Source organism: Spodoptera frugiperda, chromosome 26 (assembly GCF_023101765.2).
Source record: "Spodoptera frugiperda isolate SF20-4 chromosome 26, AGI-APGP_CSIRO_Sfru_2.0, whole genome shotgun sequence".
Classification (NCBI taxonomy): domain Eukaryota; kingdom Metazoa; phylum Arthropoda; class Insecta; order Lepidoptera; family Noctuidae; genus Spodoptera; species Spodoptera frugiperda.
In genome coordinates, this window is record NC_064237.1 from 2,818,732 (window position 1) to 2,838,836 (window position 20,105).

The 20,105-nt window shown below is 34.0% G+C and overlaps 2 protein-coding genes across 2 annotated transcripts in view; one reads left to right on the top strand and one right to left on the bottom strand.

Annotated features, from left to right (window-relative positions):
* The window catches only part of LOC118264824 (uncharacterized), a 31,559-nt gene extending 13,243 nt beyond the window's left edge, over positions 1-18,316 (top strand). Inside the window, exons 5-9 of the mRNA XM_050704751.1 lie at positions 880-990; positions 11,106-11,276; positions 12,595-12,700; positions 14,375-14,506; positions 15,598-18,316. Of these exons, the coding sequence (XP_050560708.1) occupies positions 880-990; positions 11,106-11,276; positions 12,595-12,700; positions 14,375-14,506; positions 15,598-15,743 (666 nt within the window). The 3' untranslated portion in view covers positions 15,744-18,316. The remainder of the gene's footprint in view (positions 1-879; positions 991-11,105; positions 11,277-12,594; positions 12,701-14,374; positions 14,507-15,597) is intronic.
* Positions 1-20,068, bottom strand: part of LOC118264822 (adenylosuccinate lyase) — a 38,343-nt gene extending 18,275 nt beyond the window's left edge. The window contains exon 1 of the mRNA XM_035577479.2: positions 19,796-20,068. Within this exon, the coding sequence (XP_035433372.2) occupies positions 19,796-19,963 (168 nt within the window). The 5' untranslated portion in view covers positions 19,964-20,068. The remainder of the gene's footprint in view (positions 1-19,795) is intronic.
* Between the last annotated feature and the right edge of the window lie 37 nt (positions 20,069-20,105).

The window sequence follows — 20,105 nt, forward strand, 5'->3', positions numbered from 1 at the left end:
AGTGGTAATTCCTGGTAGCTACGCATGAATTATAAAACAAACAAACCTTCATTGTATAAACAGAGGAAAGTACCTACGTATGTATATAACCTTATGGAGCATAATTTATGACGTACCTATGTAGGATAATCAATCGTACTCACAATCCCATAGACTCAGAGAATTTGTTTACGTCCTTACCTACTATAAAATTTACAATTACAAATGTACACACAAACTACGTCATAATTAGTTTTATCCTTATTCCGTGTTTATTAGGGAAGTACAGTTCATATATTAGGTATGTACCTTCGCATCCTATGTACCAAAGTATAAAATCCCCTACAAACCTACAACAGATATGAAAACAATAATTTGCATTTGTTGTTAAATTCGTTTCTTCTTATTATAACCTAATCACTTTCAACGAGTAGAAAGTTTTTAAATGTTTAATGAATAAGTTCCAGATTTTTTTATTGAACAGGAATGATAACACATTGTTTTTAATAGCACTATACTAGACATTTGTTCAAAAGATTATGTAGATTTGACAGGAAATATCAGGTATACAAGCATGGGATAAGTGTCCGGGGTCAATGCAGTCAAATTAATGTCGGGGCTAAGGTCACAGGTTAAGTGTAATCAGCCTGTTGTTGGGAACAACTGACTCACTGCTGTGATGAACATTGGATTAGTCTCCTATTCCTCGCATAGCAAACTTCACGACAACTAGGCAGAAAGACACTGTTGCCTTACGAGAAAAAAAAAAGAAATTGACGCATAAATTTCCGATTCGAAAATAGAAATTAGAATAGCGCGCGCTTTTTTGACATTACATTACAATTTGTGTAATTTAATTTGGAAAATTACGTATTTTTGTTTTATTTAAAATAATAAAAATTAAAAGTGGATCATCTGTACGAGAATTGGGTAACCATAGCGCCGGATTCGAGAGAATTTTTGTGCGAAGTCGACGTGGAAACCGCCAAAATTGCGCCCTTAACGGATTCCGTAAGTGAAATATTTTAAGATTTTTTTTACAATTTAGGAAAACAAAAGCAGGTATTCACCGATACCAAGAGCCATGGCTACTCATACTTAAATTACTTGCAGTTAACATATGAAACGTGTACACACAAACATAAGCTTAATTCGTACACAACCGTGACCCCAAAACCAGTACATAACCAACCAAGACAAATAAATCCCTTCGATATCCACTGCTGCTTTTGTAAAGACTTTATTTTGTAAATTCCTTGACAGACGAGCAATGGAACTTGAACATAGTGTAAGAGTCGTAAAGCACAGAGTAAAAATATAAGGCGTGTCACGCATTAGCCGCGTCAACGCACCCGGTGTATGGTGCATTGTTAAGGTGCACACGAAATGAGTACAACGTAGTGATGCCACTAATATTTAAGAAAAATATTAAGTACTTAATTTATTTTGAGCAGAAACGGCTGCGTGCTGATTTGATGATGATGTGCATTATCAAACACACACAGACACACACAACATAGATTTACCATCGGCCACAACAATTTTTCTTTCTACACATTTATGCATAGATTTTATAAATGTTTGAAGAAAAGTTTCCCAACGAATAGGTTAAAAAAAACTGGATATTTATGTTCAAAAACTCAAACGCTACACAATTTCAGGAATTACGACGCTCTCAAAAATGTATATGTCGCTACGAATCCTTTACAAAATGACAGAGATAGCAAGATATTTAAGTTGAACTTAAAATTGAGTAGCATTTCAGTATTCGGGCGTTAGCGTCTTATCTTGAACATGCCATATTTAAATATTTAAATAAATAAAGAAAAAAAGATTCCTAAAAAATGGTGAATATTTTTGAGTGAGGAGCCTATTGTTATTCGATATTTTTATAAAACTATCAAAAAAAAAAAATATTAAGACTAAGCCCAACACTAGTGCTCACAACAAAACGTGAGTTATTAAAACAATTAATACAACACATGCATACAAAGCTTATGAATTTAAAAGCTTTTAATCAAATAGCTAATCGTAAGTAGAGGCCACAAACACGACGAAAGAACAAAATAATTTTCGACTGAAATCTCAGAAAATCTACGGACTTTGTAGTAGAGTACCATGTGTAAGAATTTTTCAAATCAAAATATCTAGTATCAGCCTACGATTTTAGGACAAAAGACAAATCTTATTGTACTTAAATGCAACGTCACCCCTTTTATCCCCGAAGGGGTAGGCAGAGGTGCACATTACGGCACGTAATGCCGTAAAATATAAAATATCTTATTGTACTTTTCAAATGACAATTCGGCAAAGTCGTCGGTGTCAAGCCAACCCAGTTTCGTCGGTAACTGTACTGCCAGTGACATTACGGAGGCACGCGCGTGCGCATCTAACTGTAGCCCACTAAAGGGCCGGGTCATTAGCATACGAAGTAGGTGTCGTTACCTAGTTTCTTATCTATTGTTTTGTGAGCCTCATAAACTTATGACAGAGGAGATTATACATGTCATATTGTATGAACGTATGATCCATTAACTCTTGTAGAATTGTAAGAGCTAAAAACCTAATTTTGTTGTACCTGTAGCCCGCAGTGTTTCTTTCTGCATATTATCTGGTATGCAATATTCAACGCTAGTGAAAAGTAGCATAGGGATTAGGTAGCTACGGACTGCCTAGCGGATTACCAGGGCTCCGGTTAAAAGCAGGAGTAGGAACGGGGTGGTTTTTAGTCAGTAAGTCTCACACCCCCTGTTGCCTCGTCCACGGCGGGAGAACAATTGGAAGATTATAACGACATAAAAAGGTAGGTATACCTAAACCTATGCTTAATGCTACTGGGGAAAAACAGTAGCAACTTGCGACCGCAGTGAAACTAACATAGTACTTTCCTTTCCTCAAAGGAAAAGTTAGGTGCGCCCAAGTGACTTAAGTTCAACGTTTTCAGAGGTTATGTAATGAGTTTATCCCTAGTTCTGCACTTGCAATTTGTATGAATATTTGATATTGATGTTTAAAATTCCTCGAAAACCAGAATACTAGCTACCAGCAGCCATGATTAAATAGTTAAATAAGCGCTGGATATTCCTAAGACCCCTCTCAGTTACACAAAGGTAAACAAAATGCACAGTCATTACAAATCAATACTTTATACTACTTACGTAGGTACTGTGAATTACAGTTGTAAATATTCCTGTTAGTATTTTTCTTATTCCATTCAATAGGGGGAAGTTTAACTAAAATCACAGTTTACTCACGTATTGTTAATGGAGAAAATCTCTACTAGTTTGGAGTCACAGAGGGACTCTTTCCTTCCCAAGAAAACGTGATTTTTAGTTAATTTAGTATGTATCACGACAGTTATTATAAAACTAGGGGGAAGTCTTTTCCATCTTAACGAAAATTAATAATTCAATGAGAGCCATATTGGTTGAAAGGTGACTCTTCAACAAGGTTTCAGTGTATTATAAAAAAAATTGGAGTGTAGAAACTGTACTCAAAATGTTCATAATTCCATTACATATGGAAGTAGAATTAAATCATACACTTCTACTTCTTAGGGCGAATAACAGTCAGGATGTTACCGAATAAAATAAAAGCTCCATTATTACTAATATTTAATTCTCTAATTACCATAAAACAACGGTGCAGTAAGCACGTGCATTGTGTAATGTTTAAGCTCCACTCATCGGGCGATCACGCGAGAACCTACGAGTATGTAACGATGTTATGTATACCTACCAGCCAGTTGTACTACACTATTATGTTGGCTGCGGTTCCTCTATTGTTTACTTAATATCACGTGAGAATACTCACAAAGTATAACAGTACCTTCTTTCACACAGTCGGGTCTCTGTCAATGTAAGATAGGTAACGTAAACATACGCATGTATAATTAAGTAGCTACTTATGTATAAAAGAAACGCATACATACTCTTATAATCGATTAATGAAAATTAGAACTGCATAGCGTGGAATCTCTCGAAGTGTGAAATTATAAAACCCTTTTTTGGATGAGGAAACTTTCAAAAGGCGACTATCTTTATGGGGATAAAAGACTAGGGAGTGTGGGATTTTTACATCACCAAAGCCATCCTCAGTGGTCATTCTCAGCACCTGTAACGGGCACCGGGTCCTCTAATGGACCTGCTCCGGAGTCCCACGATGCGAGTGATTATAAGCCTACCTTCCAAATTCAACATTTAAATGAGGTAATCTATAAGTTAATATAGAGTTAAAGTACGCACTTAAATAAAATTTAAAGCACAAAATCAGCTAGTTAGGTGCAATAGCACCTATTGCCTCCAGGTACTATTTATTGACTCGTATAAAACGTGTGTAGAGCTATCATACTCGTAACACAGTTACAGCAAAATTACGTTAGTACATTGTTAAGTAATCGTATATTCTGCATTTTTTTACTTCCCTCCATCGACTGCTTGGTCCACCTGATCTCATAATAAGCACTTAGAGCTTCATTGATCAATCCAAACGGGATCCAACTACATACTTATTTAAAGTACAGTAACGGCACACGCATTCTTTGAGAATATTAGAATTCAACGTGAGTTAATTAATAAATAAATAGAAGTAAAAAATAAGTTTTCAAATTAAAAAATATACAAAGCGATTTACAAACAATGTTAACAAGTGGAAATAAGCTGAATGATTCAGTTTGAAGAATTTACAAACAACGTAGCGTAGTATTTAGCAACAACTTGAATTCTAAATTACAATTGCACTTCAAAGTGAAGATAATGCTCTTTACAATTCGACCTCTTTCTTACAAAGCCAAAGAATAGAGTGTGAACATATAAAACCTTAACGCTTGCTATACAAGGATATTGACATAACCTACAATTTTACACCAGTAATTACAAGCTGCGTCAACATTAGACACTAGGGATCTTGTACACACAATCTGGTAATAAAGGAGGACGTTCAGTGTCATTTGAACAAATAGGTCACTGTAACAACAGCCTGGGAGCGCACCCCCAGTCGCGGGCACCTTGGCGCCAAAACTGGCGACAACATGGCGCCCGACGCCGCCGACTTGGCGGGATACTGCTCTATTTCATGCATTTACGGGATAATATTAATGCTACTTGCTAGATACTACAAGATTTCTCAGTTGAAATAAACAAATATGGGGTCGATCACATGAATAGGGGTTGTTTAGTCTGATAATATCGATTCCATAACAAAACAAAGTCTGGACGGAGTCCTCGACCTTCAAATGTCATCTACAACTGAATTGTGATTCAAGTCAAACACAAAATTCTTAAAAATTCTTCAGCGATTAAGCAACAGCTGAAATATGCCAAAAATTCGAAATGTCGTCGGTTGTGTTGCTTGTTCGCAAGTATTGGTCTCAAAACAATGGCCCATACTTGCGGCGGACGTCTAACAACATTAGCCGTGAACGCGACAAATACTCATTGTTCGTATTGCTCACTCTTGCCTGTACCAATAAGAGACGTGGTTATGGTCTAATATTTCATTTATATGCAGCATACGAAAAGATTTCAAGTTAAAACAATATTCATGTTAAGGAAACTCGACGTCTTATTTCGTTGAAATACTTGAAATGACGTTTCCTTCCATAACTACTTAATTTTTGTTCAAAGCAAAAACTTGACTACCTTTTCATGAAAACGGTTGTTTTTCTTTAGTTACAGGAATTTACTGTTTATAAACCACTAACTATAATAATTGAATCAATACAATGATTTCGTATCAATTTTTTATGGTTTTAAAACTGAAAAAGACTTACATAGTATTATTATGTGAAGACGGAATTGTGACTTAGTATGAAAGTTTACAATCTGTATATTCATATTAGTTAAGAATTATATAAAACAAAACAAAACTGTCTATAAAGCTACGTACTAAGTAATTGATTCTAAATGATGATCTCAATTACTATACCCAAAGATATAAGACAATATCCTGAACTACAAATCAGTATCTTCTCATTATTCTACTGCAATATTTACCTGCTCTACTTAATTAACAATCTCTATATAATAACGTTATATTTCACGCTTAGTCACATTCGTTTTTCCATTGTACGTAGACAGATCTGTAACGCGTAATTGTTGTATACAATGTCGGCCTTGCGTATGCGCAGTTTTCATGGCTACCGTGAAGGTTAATCCTTGTAACTACCGACATTTGTGTCAGTTATTAATTAGATGTCTGGTTGACAGTTGACATGTAGTAGAACTTATTTAGATTTAGTCAATTATTACTCTAAGGGGCTGTTTCACAATGTCTGGATAGCCGCTATGTCCCAGATAAATTTGAGTTTTTTTTTCAAAGTTAGTTAAGGCGAAATTAATTTGTATGAACTATCTGTCATATAAGTTTATCGGGCACTTATATGAAGGTGGTGAAACAGGCGCTAATTCAGCACTGTATTGGAGATTCGGTCTCGGTTGCCACTAAAGAAGAAAAAATAACTTTTTTTTTATAACGTCACGCTTTTAATCCCCGAAGGGGTAGGCAGAGGTGCACATTATGGCACGTAACGCCACGAAGAAAAAATAATTGTTCTAATTAAATTAGTTATGTTATGACAGTAATGCAAGTAGGTTGTCATCTGTTATTTTGTCCTCTTTATATTTCGATTGAATTTTCCTTAAAAATTGTAAACTCGGTCAACTTGTTCCGATTAATCAACTTATTGAATGGAACCATGAGTCCCATAAAACAGTCCTTGAATTACGTAGGTAATTAAATGACTAATGGACCTTTAAACAATTATTATTCTACAACAATTAGTCATATTCCGACGAAATAAATGACAATTATTATGAATAAAACTGCTGTAAACAAGACTTCAGTCTTGTTATTGACGTCTGAAATACGGGAAAATGTTCTGGAAATTATTTTATTCATTAATCATTATAGTGGGTGGTACCTACGTTGTATGTGTAAGATGGACACTGGTTCTTAGCACCAAACATAGCAATGTGCCTATTTTTTCTAATATCAGGAATTACCACAATTTTAGACAGCTCCGTTCTTTCTAAGTTCGCTTAATCCCGGTGTTGCTGACTACCTAGCGGGTTACTGGGCCTCAGGCTCGAAAAGCAGGAATAGGAACGGGGTGGTTTTTAGTCAGTAAGAGTCTGACACTCCATCTCACCTCGCCCAAGGCGGGAGAAGTCATTGGATGATTATCCCCCTAAAAAAAAGTCGTAATCGTAGTTTGCACTATTCAATGATATACCAAAAGAAAAGATCTTTCTTTAAATCCGACTAAGAAACTAACTAATACAAAAGCACCTTCGTACCGTCAACATATTAGCAATCTTTAACGAGCCTCAACTTAAAATAAATGTTGACACTGAACAAAATTATCGCATTTATTCATCAATCTCGGCTATTAATAAAGATCACAAATGGCATGTCTGTTTATAGCGATCGTAGCTATAATTTCGCATAGTTATCGTCGTCCATCGCGGTGCGTGCGAGTCGCATGCATGTGTGCAGTTATGCGCGCTGACTTCTAGACCGGAAAACGCTAGAAAGTGGCTTTTCAATTCACGAATAGCTACATAATAAATAAGTTTGCGCCGATTCAACGCGCGTTGATGTTAATTCACATTAATGTTTTGTGTGATTGATATCCTTTCAATAAATTTGTGTTATTTTTAATTAAGTTACAACAGAACTAGGTACTTAATTATGTATTAGTATCTGGGGCTTGGTTTTGTTAATGTAATCATCTTACTTTTAAATAGTCTGATCTTTAATCAAATCGAAAATGAGAGAACTATGTAAGATACATTTATCTACTTCAGTGAAAACTTGGCATAGGCAATGATATTACTGTAAAACAAAACTGGATCACTAGACTACTTTTTAAAATCTTTAAAAACGTTTAGTTTACCGAAGGTGTGGTCAGTCAGAGGCGTGGCAAGGCACTGCAATGGAAAGGTATCTACGTTCGTAAAAGAAAAATGCATTTCGTTCGCTTCATGAATAATAATATCGATATCATACGTTTCGCGCGTTTTTCACTCAAGTGACAGTTGTAAGCGTTTACGCATTCTTGTCGGCCATTTTCTAAATAAAATTGACGTTTATGTATTAACAAAACATGTAAATAAACATGTCTGTAAACTGCATTTGAAGTTGTGAAAAATTTGGTGTTCGGTTTATTATTGTGTTTATTTATGACTCTGTCACGCATATTGTTAAACATACTGAAATATTAATTTCGACAAAATTATGACCATATTTATCACAACTTGGGTTTAATAAAACAATTAATTTATCCATACACATCACACATATACCTATACAAGTACTTTCAGATAACTCAAGCTATTTATTTTTATCCACAATCAATAGAAATCACTTCAGCTTCCAAGCAAATAGTTTTTAAAATACTCTTAACTCGATAAAAATAGGCATCGTAAACTTTGAAAGAAAACAGCCTACTTCAATAATGGTCCAAATAGATCTGTTCCATTATTTAATCAATGGGAGTATTTCGCAACCAACTCTGGGACTTGTAAGTTTTTTGATGGCTGATTGGACCGATTGCGTACCAAAATAAACTGATCGACCGCTTAAAGGGAATTCGGTGACCATACAACTGCAGATGAAGGGAAATTTATTTATATGATGCCCTAGTAAACATCATGTTACAACACTCGAATGTTCTTAATGTAAAAGTATCTATGTATATGATATCTCTTTGCAGAATTACTTATGTAAAAGTGAATAACTGTTTCGGTGCTATGTTTTATGTAACTAATTATAAAATAAATTATAATTAGTGTAATTAACTCGATGTTTCTCCAAATATACAATTTCGATTGTGTATTTCGTTTGTAGATGTTTATTTTGTGTATAATAAGTATCTAATTACATTATAAGAAAAAAAAAGTGTAAAGTTTTATTTAGAGCATGCAAGTTAAACTGGCAAACTTCCATAGAAGTACCTACTTAGAATTTCATTGTAGAATCAGGACAAATTCTCAGTTTAGTTCAAATCACCATGGTTTGAGCACACAAGGATAAAGTTCTAATAATGTTCTAGACACTAACTTTACAAATGAATGAAAGCTGTTTACTCATATGCTACGCATTACTACGCCATCGCACCCGGTTCTACGCTTCAGCGGCCAATTTTCCTTGACCTCTCATGGCTCCCTCAGAGCATTTTACGAAGGGCGACATAAGGGAAAACGGAAGGATAAACAGAGGCCATTAGTTTATTTTCAAATGAAGCATAGAGGAGCGCCGATTGTCGGGCAAGCGGTAGTCGCATCGCGCGGTGGGCCGAACGCACTCGTGTCTGCACCGAGCTTAGAAACTACTCCGCGTCACCGAAAGCGTCCATCGTTTTGAATTTCGAAGTGCAAGTGAAATAAAAAAAAAAAAATCAAACAGTGCGTTCAATATAGCAGCTAGGAGCTTTTAGTTTTATTATCTTTGGTAAGATTTTTTTATTTTTGTTATTGTAATTTACTACTATGTTAGCAACTTTAATTTAACTGAAAATTTAAGGATAACAAAAATGGTATAAATTTATTCTATGAACAGGCAATTAATGCATAAATTAAGGTTTTCGTTTAAAATTTCAACAAAGGGATAACGACTATGGTATAAAATGCATAAACTAATAAGTTTATGCATTAATTGCCTGTATATAGAATAAATTTATACCATAGTCGTTATCCCTTTGTTGAATTTTTTACTTTTTGAAAATTTGTAATATTTTAAGTTAATAATTTACAACAAATACCTACGGTACTGATATTGGCCAAAAACAATGACCTACTTCAAACAGGATACTACGTAATATAACGTAATTTATTATTAATTGTTACTTTGTTTTAAATCATTATTAATTCATATTTATCCATTAAGTGATTTTTAATGACTGAAAAAGTTGGACAACTTTTCAAAAGCTTTCATGATATTTTTTTACGTGGCTACATAAAGTATGAAGGTTCAATATTCAATTCCTACATAGATTTGTTTTTATTTTGTTTTCTTTGACTTCTATTAAGTATGGATTTTCATTAAGATGTTTATCAATATTGATATCTACGCAATTATTGTGTACCTACTTAGATCCAATACCATAATTTACCATATCACCTAAAAACCATAAACTTTGTATGTTACTACTAAGAAAGTCTATCAGATCCGAAGAAAAGTAATTAAATACAATAATATCCAAGCTTTCATCACATACATGTACCATTTCAATCAATTTCTCACACTCATATTGATTAGGTACATCAAGTCCATTAATGGTCACGAAAGTTATTACATTTCATTCGCTGTCTGCCAGCCAGTAATGTTTGTAAAAAACAACATTTGTTGGGAAAGCATAACGCGCGGTGCGTTCCGATTCAGCGATCGGCATCCAGCCTGTTTATGATTTATGTATTGTCGTCCAACCAACATACTTTTACAATATTTAACAACACGCCTCATTAACACAACCTAGTATTAATTGAATTAATTACACTAACGTACGAATGTAACCGATTCAATCACGCTAAGCTAATGTTTACTTGACACATCATTCACAGCCAGATATGTTAATTATTCTATGAATCATTGTTCTAATTGCGTTATAAAAAATAAGACTAGTAATCACGCAAACAGGAGCACAATAACAGTCATTACTGACTAGAGTATAGTTACCATTATAATCATGGACGCACATAAAATTGGACACCATAAGTGCCCTGTTAATGGCCCCGCAAGACTTCCTTATGAAATAGAACATAACATTGTTTTTATAGCCTGAGACCTTTTTAAGAAATCTTTGTTCTGAAGCGACGCGTTTAGGTACGGTCGGAATAATTTTTAAAAACTTCGCAATTTGCACAGAAATTTTACAACAAATTATTTGTTGCTGTCAAGCGCATTTAAGCAACAATTGATACCAAGTTATTACAAACTTAATTGCATAATTCTATTGATGCTAGCTTAAGAACTAATCATAGTTCTGATTGCTTTATAGAAAGTTTTAAATCTGCAACCCGACTAATGTCAAGTCAGATCAAATAATTTGTCATTGTCACAAGTTGGTCAAGGGGAGGCTAATTTGGGGTTTGGTCAATGATCGTTTAATTAAATATGATTTCCATCAGGTCTCTGAGTACGGAGGTGGCGCTCGAGTAGTGTGGGCGATGTCGGCGGGAGACCGAGAGGCTGAGGCGCAAGCCAAGAAGGGAGATGAGGCTGCGTCCAACGACCGGGACAGCAGGGCCGCGGCCGCGCTGAAGCAGTACTGGTGCGTGGGGCTGCGGGCCTTGGAACTGGTGAGTTATGTCGACAACAACTGGTAGACTTAAGTTTTGAAAGACATCACTTTGAATCGGTAGACTAGAACTGCACGGCAAGCTAATCTGACTCTGGAGGTAATAAAAAAATAAGACGAGATCTGGAACAAGATTATGCTGCAGCATTTCTAAAGACATTAGAATAATCAACCGAAATGAGAAATATCAAGTCGCAAATAAGACGAGAAAGTATATAGTTATACGCCAATAGGCACAAAGAAAAACTAGAATCACGAATCAGTAGAACATGTTCTACAAAGAACTAGTCCGTCTAAACAAAACCATTTAATACATTGTATAATTGGAAATCGATACAACTGGGTGATCGCTAGGCACTCGGCCAGTAATTGCCTGCAATCATGGCGCGTATGGGAACAGCCGTGTTGCGATTCAAGACATGATAATTTGCAGCACGACACACTGCCCTTGAAGTCAAAGGATCCCTTGTGCTCTTGTACTTGTGTTTAATTAATAGTACACTCATCTTTATGCTACCGTTGTTTGTGTTCCTAGAAAAATAGGTACAATGCAATATGTATACTTTGTACCAGGTTTAATATTATCTAGATGCTCTGTAAACAAATCATCATTATGTATGCTCAAATGTTAGTGCAACTAACAGACTTATCCTTTTTCCTTTAAAGGATATGTAGGGCTTCAAAGACTGCGCTTAAAGCCAGGAACGGACCGACTTATAAGGTTGAAGTCCGTGAAACAGCACAAGCAAGTCTTTGTAGACTTGCTAATGTGCGAAAAGCTAATAAGTATAATGGAAACACAGCTCTAACATCTAATCATTTTACAAATCATATCACGACCTTTGCGGCGAACTAAACGATGCGTGAAAGTGAAAACCGTGTAATAATCATTTACGAAGATACTTGTGGTATTGGAAAATCACTTGCTTGCGGTATTCAAGAATAACTAAAAGGAGAAAACAAGTGTTTGACAATGCAACCACTAGACCGACGTACGGAAGATACTTTCACTAAAATAGTTTACAACGCTTGTTTTAAACGATCAAGCGTTTTTATTCGCGCACGTGAGCTTTGTTATTTAGGAGAGTTGCTAAAAGAATTGCATGGCGTTATGTCGAGTATTGGCGATGTAAAAAGTTAATGAAGACTCGCGAAAACGGTTGGAGAGCGGTCTAACATTAGAGTGTCAATTTCAATTTATTTTTTTAAAGATATTGTTAGGTAGTATGCTATATAGTAAAGTTATCTAATTAAAGTTACGTTGTCTTGATATCAGGGATATATCTTTTTGCGATTCTAATTTTCCTATTTATTTTCAGATCATCGCAGTGATTGCTATCGGTCTCATTGTCGGGGCTCTGTACTCCCCACAAGTTGTGCAGTCCGACCATAGGCACATTGCCGTCATCTATTCTGCCTACTCAAGTAAGTATAGCCTCAATAATAATTGATTAATCACTTATTGCATCAACGTCGTTGATTTCTACAAACGAAAAAACTTCAACAAAAACTTCAAGTAAATCTCTTTTGTTTTTGCTCAACGACATTAAGAGGATAGATCTGAAGCCATGACCCGATTCGTTCCATAGGAATTTGTTCTAATCTTTCAATTTACCAATTGTCACAGAATTGATCAGAGTACTTTTCATGGCAAATTCACAAGCAGACAATTAACGAATAAAGCAAAGTGGAACACAATACATACTAAATACGATGGATAACGCAAAATAATCGTAGAGTTTTAAGCAAGCTTAGTAACTGAAAAGCCCTAAATGTCCTATCAAATGATTCATAAAGTTTAATGTCAACAGACTCTTCGTTAATTAGTTTTTAATTCAGTGTGTAATTGTTATTCAAACCTCACCATCCTTCACCATCCTTCGAACTTCGGATGTACTCAAACAACAATTTCATGCATAAATGGACACAATGTACTGTCACAATGTCAACGTTTCTTGCTACATTATTCTTTGCAAACTTTAACCTTACCATAACATTTATTGTTAAACTAAACCACCAATAGCAAAAACAACATTACGACGAAATCGATTTTTGAACGAATAAAAACGATTCTCGATTCGTGTATCGATATCGATTATTGATCACTGAATCGATTTTTTAGTTTTGAATTAATACATAGATGAAAATATGAAATATCGATGAATGATATTTTGCATTATAATCGAGTAAATCGGTTTCACTTAAATACTCGAGTGGAAAATTGGTTTCATTGAACTTTGTGTGTGAAAGTGAAACCTGTAAACACTTGTAAACGTAAACCGTCAACCGTAAACCGATTTATGATAACTTCCTGAATGCGAAGCCGACGCTCGAATTGTGTTTCATAACAATATTACTGACATTTTTCCTGTTTTTTAATCCATGTTATCATTCAAGTCGCTAATGTTTAGTATTTTGTTCTCAGTACAAACATTTATTTGTAATAGTGTGTTCAATGCTTCTTCACACGCATCATTAATTAATGTTCTAAATTCTAGATTAATGTTATCTAGGTATCCTATAATCCGAAGATTACATTGTAACGTACAAATTATTTAGAAACTCGCTAAAATTGAGTTTCACGTCATAATAATTAAATCATTGGTATTAATCAATTTGTTTGGAAGCCACCGGATGATTGAAGAATTATATTATTACCGTTACCGCGAAATTGCTTATAATAACTTTATGTTACGGATTAATTGTCAAAAGTAGATTACTCAATACCAACATTGTACCAATGCTAACTTTAGTTTAAAACTGTTGACAGAATACTTAAACATAAATAACGGCAAGTTTTTGGATGGAACGTGAAACTATCGTAATATAGAGTTCACCTACTGCACTTACGCAAATAAACTTCGAATTTTTAAAACTTCAAAAGTCAAATCATTTATTCCAATTAAACCATAAATACTTTTGAAATGTCAACAAATAATGAAATAAATAATAGTCTGTTAGTCTATCCGTTAATGAAGCTATGTGCTCGTTTCAAAGTGTAGCTTTTGACAGAAGTCCTATTACTATTTACCAGCTGGAGTTCCCTACATATTTAGTTAATGTCATCAAAATCTACATTATCTATTTCGTTGTGTTTAGGCTACATCATCATCACGGGTGTGCTGATCATCGCGAGGCTGTTCGGAGAGTCGCCCGGCTGGAGGACGTCCATCGGCTTCTCAGTCCTGGGAGTCATCATGTTCACTGCGGCTGCTGCCGTTATATTCTATGGTAAGTCTTCCTATCCTACATCTAGGTACTCGTAAATAGACTAATTAATGATGTCACTTAATATAGATAATTAGGTTACTGTATCTTAGCTCAAGTATTGAGAGTCTAATTTTGGGTTTGGTCAAAGTATTATTTGAGTTTGTCTTTAAAATTCAACCTGACGTATGGATTGGGCTCGATCCCATTAAAGGATAGATATATCTAGGGAAAAGGACTTAACAATTAAAATATTAATATGTATCCCTGTTTTCCAATTTGTAGTAATAGGGTTCACAATTTGAGGAAAACATTTCATTCATGTTTTTGTGTCGGCCTGATTTATTTTTTCCCGAATTACATGCGTATCAACCAGTAATTACGCGATTTACTCAAGAATCAGACGAATGGTAATCTAGTAGTTTCCATGAGCAGTGATCCGATGAAGCGTGTATAATATCGACGCAATAGATCCATCCTACTTTACGAGCAAACTGGTCCTACACGAGCCATGTTCAAATGTGTGCTTGTTTACTAATTAAACAAATACTTTGTTTAATTATGTAAGTGGTATGCTATGTACGGCTATTAAACTTGCCTTAAAACAAGCTAAGACTAGAAACTTTGTAAGTACTTGTGTATTTTCAATTCAAGGTATTGTACCTATGTCATTTGATAGCCCACACTTAGGTAGGTAACTATTTGTTGTAACTGCATAGTTTTACGATGCAATCAAGCGTTTGTTTAGAAGTAATAACAAAATGTTTGCTACTAACATTCAGTATCTACTTATTCAATAAAGATTTCCAGTCACGGACAGTTGTTAAATAAATAATTGATATGCACAGTGCACCTATGAGCCCACTAGGCTGTATAAGGCAGAGCCTTGGCGTTGCCTATTAAAAATGTAGACAATTAGTCTATGGGGATTGGTGTGAAGTGTAGCTTCCGTTCCTTTCTATTACAAGTTGTGTTTTAAAATGAATTGGTCGCAGTAAAATCATTGTTTAACATAACAACATTCATTCTTTGGTTTTTCAAACAATTTTCTCGACTTTACTTATTTAGGTGTGGCAAATATATTTTAGGTTATGTAAATTTTCTTTTTTTTTCAGACTGGCACAGATCATACTACGCAAACCTCCGTCCGAACAAGCAAGCATACGACCTCCTGATATCTTCGGGAGTGTTCGCAGTAATCAACGTGGTCGTATTCCTCGTCCACGCCTTCATCACCTTCAGAGAGGAAGCCGACTACTAAACAATGGAATCTCTAAATTAATTTCTAAATTCGGCTGTTCTTCATTCCTTTTATTATTCGGTCATTCATTTTTGCTATCAAAACCAAAGCGTTATTGTTAAGTCACTTTCATTTTACTTAGTTTTTTGATTTTCACTACATTCTTTTTAATGACAGTTTTTTTTTAATGGCTCTCTCTTCCAAGCCCGTTGCAAAGCCTACGTAATCAAAGATCTTTTATTTTTAGGTTTAACCTTTAAGAGTATTATTTTAACATAATCGTAGTTAAGTGTTTGTATCCATTTATTTTTAAGTGTACCTATATAAGTTTATCGATATGTTGCCTCATTGTGTAGCTAATGCTTTTTATCTTTAATACAATATCCCAATGTTGCCCTCTGCAGTAGCTACTTTAAATTTTGATAATTATTTTATATTCAAGCTAATATTCTATGTAAGTATTTTACGAGCAGCTATTTACTTATTTTTATTTAGAGTTTATGTATCTAAGTATCTATTCTATTGACAGCTATTTTCTTTTTTATACATGGCAGCATTTCTTAATTTTTTAATTTGGCAAGGCCTCTATTTAGATATTTGTGGGAAGTGGGCAACTATTTTATTTATTCTTGTAAATCTAAAAGGCAGCACTAAAAAGGCAACTTTATAAAAATCTGTGAAAATCGGGCAACTAATCATTGTATTTTAATTTTATAGTCGCAGTCTATTTAATTTAGTTTTATTAATATAAATTAATGGCAGCTAAACACTGGCAACTAATTAGCAATTTATAATATTTAGGCAACTTTAAAAAAGACATGGCAGCATAAAACAGGCAGTTTATTTTTAGGTAATGCAATATTTTTTAATAATAATGGCAGGATAATATTAAGTTATTTTAAGCAGCTATAACTTTCTTGAAATAAATAACATTAGACACGCAAAGCACACCAAATTGCAGACCAAAGTTGCTCTTCATTGTAGCTTTTTTAAATATTTTTTTTTTACATTGTGTTAAGGCAGCTTTATTATTCAAGATTTTTTATTGTGCAGCCAATCTTCCAGCAGCTAATTTAGCTATTATGATTACAATCACAATTATCAGCTTTAATTTATTCACGGCAGTTAATTATTTCACAGCTAACAATTAATGCAGCTATTAACCATACAACAAACACTGCTATGAACAGGCAGCTTTATGGTTTAATAGGTAAATAATTATAAGAATTAAGCGATAACTATCAGGCAGCTATTTACCTATATTGTATTATTTACCTACAATCAGTATTTAAGTGTAGTTTCACGCAAATCAGCTATTTAGATTGCAGCTTTTTTTCGCAATGGCAACTTATTTAGCTATATTTTTAATTGGCAGCAGTAGCTTGTTATTCAGCCTATTACAATGCAAAATATTTCGGCCGAAAGTGCAAGTATAGGATTATGATTTAGTTTTTTTTATTTAATTAGGACTGTGAGACAGGTGTAGATCGCAGAGACTAGGGATCGAGTAGAATGCTAGGGAGTAGAGTGTAAACAATAAGATTTTTTGTTAATTTGCTTTTTTGACGAAAATATTCTAAATTATTGCGTTTTTAGTTTAATTGACGTTAGATTAAGATGTTTATCCGGTTATTACTGTAACATTCCGCTAAATTCTAATTTAATTAGATTTATTTTTAAGCTTTTGTGGCTCTTACCATTTTTAAAAAGATTCGTGTCAATATTTCGTTAAAAGAAAAATTTTGATGTCTTTAATTTCATACACTTTCACTAATATCAATAAAATCTAAAGATATAATTAATTTATAATGGTAAGGGCCGCAATTATTCCATATTATTACTTAATGAAGCAAACCACCGTGAGTTGTTTTTAATATCTAAAATTGTATTCTTCAAAAAATTATTTATCCTGGCAACCATTCAAAAAGATACGTTTTATTTGAATTTGAAATTATTGTTACGTTAATTAAGTTGTTTATTTAGTTAATTGTAAGTTATGTTTAGTTATATTTAGAGGATAAACCAAAGCAGTAATCAGTATCCGTCCAGTGGTAGTTAAGTTTTCTCTGACAAATTCAGAAATATCCTTTCGCCTTCAAAAATAGTAATACCTCTTATAACTTCACTGTAGTGATCTGATTAAACTCATGTCTTCTTATTAATATTTTCTTGTTCACATTAGTTTATCTTTAGGAACTTTAGTTAGCTTTTTCTATTTTATTTCTTCGAAAAGTATTTAATAGGTCTTCTTCAACTATAGTCGTAGATTCGATTGGTATAGAATGTAGCATAAAATAATTTTCATCATCATAAGATTAGTTAATATTAGTTTTAGTGAAATAATTATTAATTTACGTGTGTATATCACATGAGTTGTGAAAGTTTATTATAAGGCAAATAAGATTTATACGACATTATGTAAATAAAAATATATAACTTATGTAACCGGCGCTAATGTTACCTTATTTATTCCCCATTTTAATAACAAAAGGTACCCGCGTCACTCACAAACTAAACTCTTTCGGTAAGAATATAAATAATTGTAAAACCCAATGTATCTTGTATGTAACAATTTAATAAATAAAAGCATTAAATATTGTTTTATTTCAACAAATAGACAACATTGAAATGCAATCATTATAAAGATATACAACTTCATAGACTATTCAATGGATAAAATTAACAATGATTAGATCGATTTTATTTACCCATTCAGTCTGAATTAAAAACACGCCATTGCGATTGTGACTGACTCCCCAAAGCGTCCAAGTCTACTATTTACACGACATATAAACAACGAAATACCCGCAATTCATAATTTTTGACGCAGAGTTATGAGAACCAGAAGGTCCTTCGTATATCTGATGGAATACCAGCTGATACTCGTAGGAACGCACAACACCCTGTAATCTTTCCAGACATGCGATGTGGATCATCGCGTGCCTGATAACCAAAGCGAATTCTACCACCCATTCGTGACGAACCCACAGTCTGTTGTATTCATTGTGAGGTCACGGACATCTACAAAATGCAAACAAAATACACCTTCGTGTTAGGAATGCTTTACAAAAATGTATCTGACTTTCGCAAAGTCGTAGTGGCTGGAGTTAAAATATCGTCAATTTAAGAATATAGATTAAACGAAGGCTTTAGACTTATATTATGGCCAAAAACTAACGTAACGATATTAAAATGAAGCGACGAGATAATTATCTCGTAGGTGGTGTCATATAACGTTAGAACAACTAGAAATTCCATTTAATCAGTTTGATTATTTACTCTGCATCTGCTTAACAACTCGTAGTGACTTGGCGTTCCCCAGGGATGTATAATGGGACCATTTTTTATTCAATGGATTAGGGATGGATCTCGTCATTATTAAGCACAAGATAGAAATAATAAATAATTGTTCCTAAATCCTTAATGTACGTTCAATGTAATATAGTACAATATTGGGGCGTAGCCGCCTTTTGTGTTGTATCTGCCATATCAATGATACATGTACAAGTACATAAGTCATAAAAGCCAGTTCTTTTTTACCGCGTTAATCATTTATCCAGCAGGCCCCAACGAGATATATTCATAGGTGATAGATTTCCATAGAACATAATTTTGTACCAACTTAAAGACTTGAGATTACACATATCATTAGTACGTTTTTACAATAATACTCAAGTGAAACTTGTTATTAACTAATTGTATAAATTCATAGATGGTAAAAGAGGGCTCGAGCTCATTAAACTCAATGATTAAGTAAAAAAATAACAAATAAACAATTTTATCACATAATATTTTATGAGTAACCTATATTTTCATAATTTTATGCGGGTTTAGGACGCCAGTGCCCTTAGACAAGCTGCGTAAAATAATATTAATAAAATATCTACATCGACCTTTATGACTAAAAGACTTTGTACCAAACTAAGCCAAAGTTTAAAAAGCTACAACACTTGAACACTTCACTTTGAATTTTGACAGATCCAATTAAAAAAAACAATGCTGCATTAACAAGAAATAATTTAAGCAAGAAATGAGGAAAACTAAATAAATAATTATTAATAAAATAAGCTTACCTTTTCAGCTTTCGCCAAATAAATCCACAGCTTTCTCCATGTCGAAAACTTCTTCTGATCGCTGAAATTATATTGCATCTCTTTGGAGGCATATCTTGTGCTCAATGGGGACCGATAATTGCAATATTCAGAATTTTGTATCTCCACGGGGGCGTCAATTGAGAACATTTTGATCACGGTTAATTATTATTATGTCGTAAGAATCACTGTAGTTTTCTTGGTGCGTCAATAGCCGCATACAGCTGACACTTAAATGAACATAACCTAACAACATCAAGGTCGGTCAAACGGCGGGAGAATTCGATTCCGA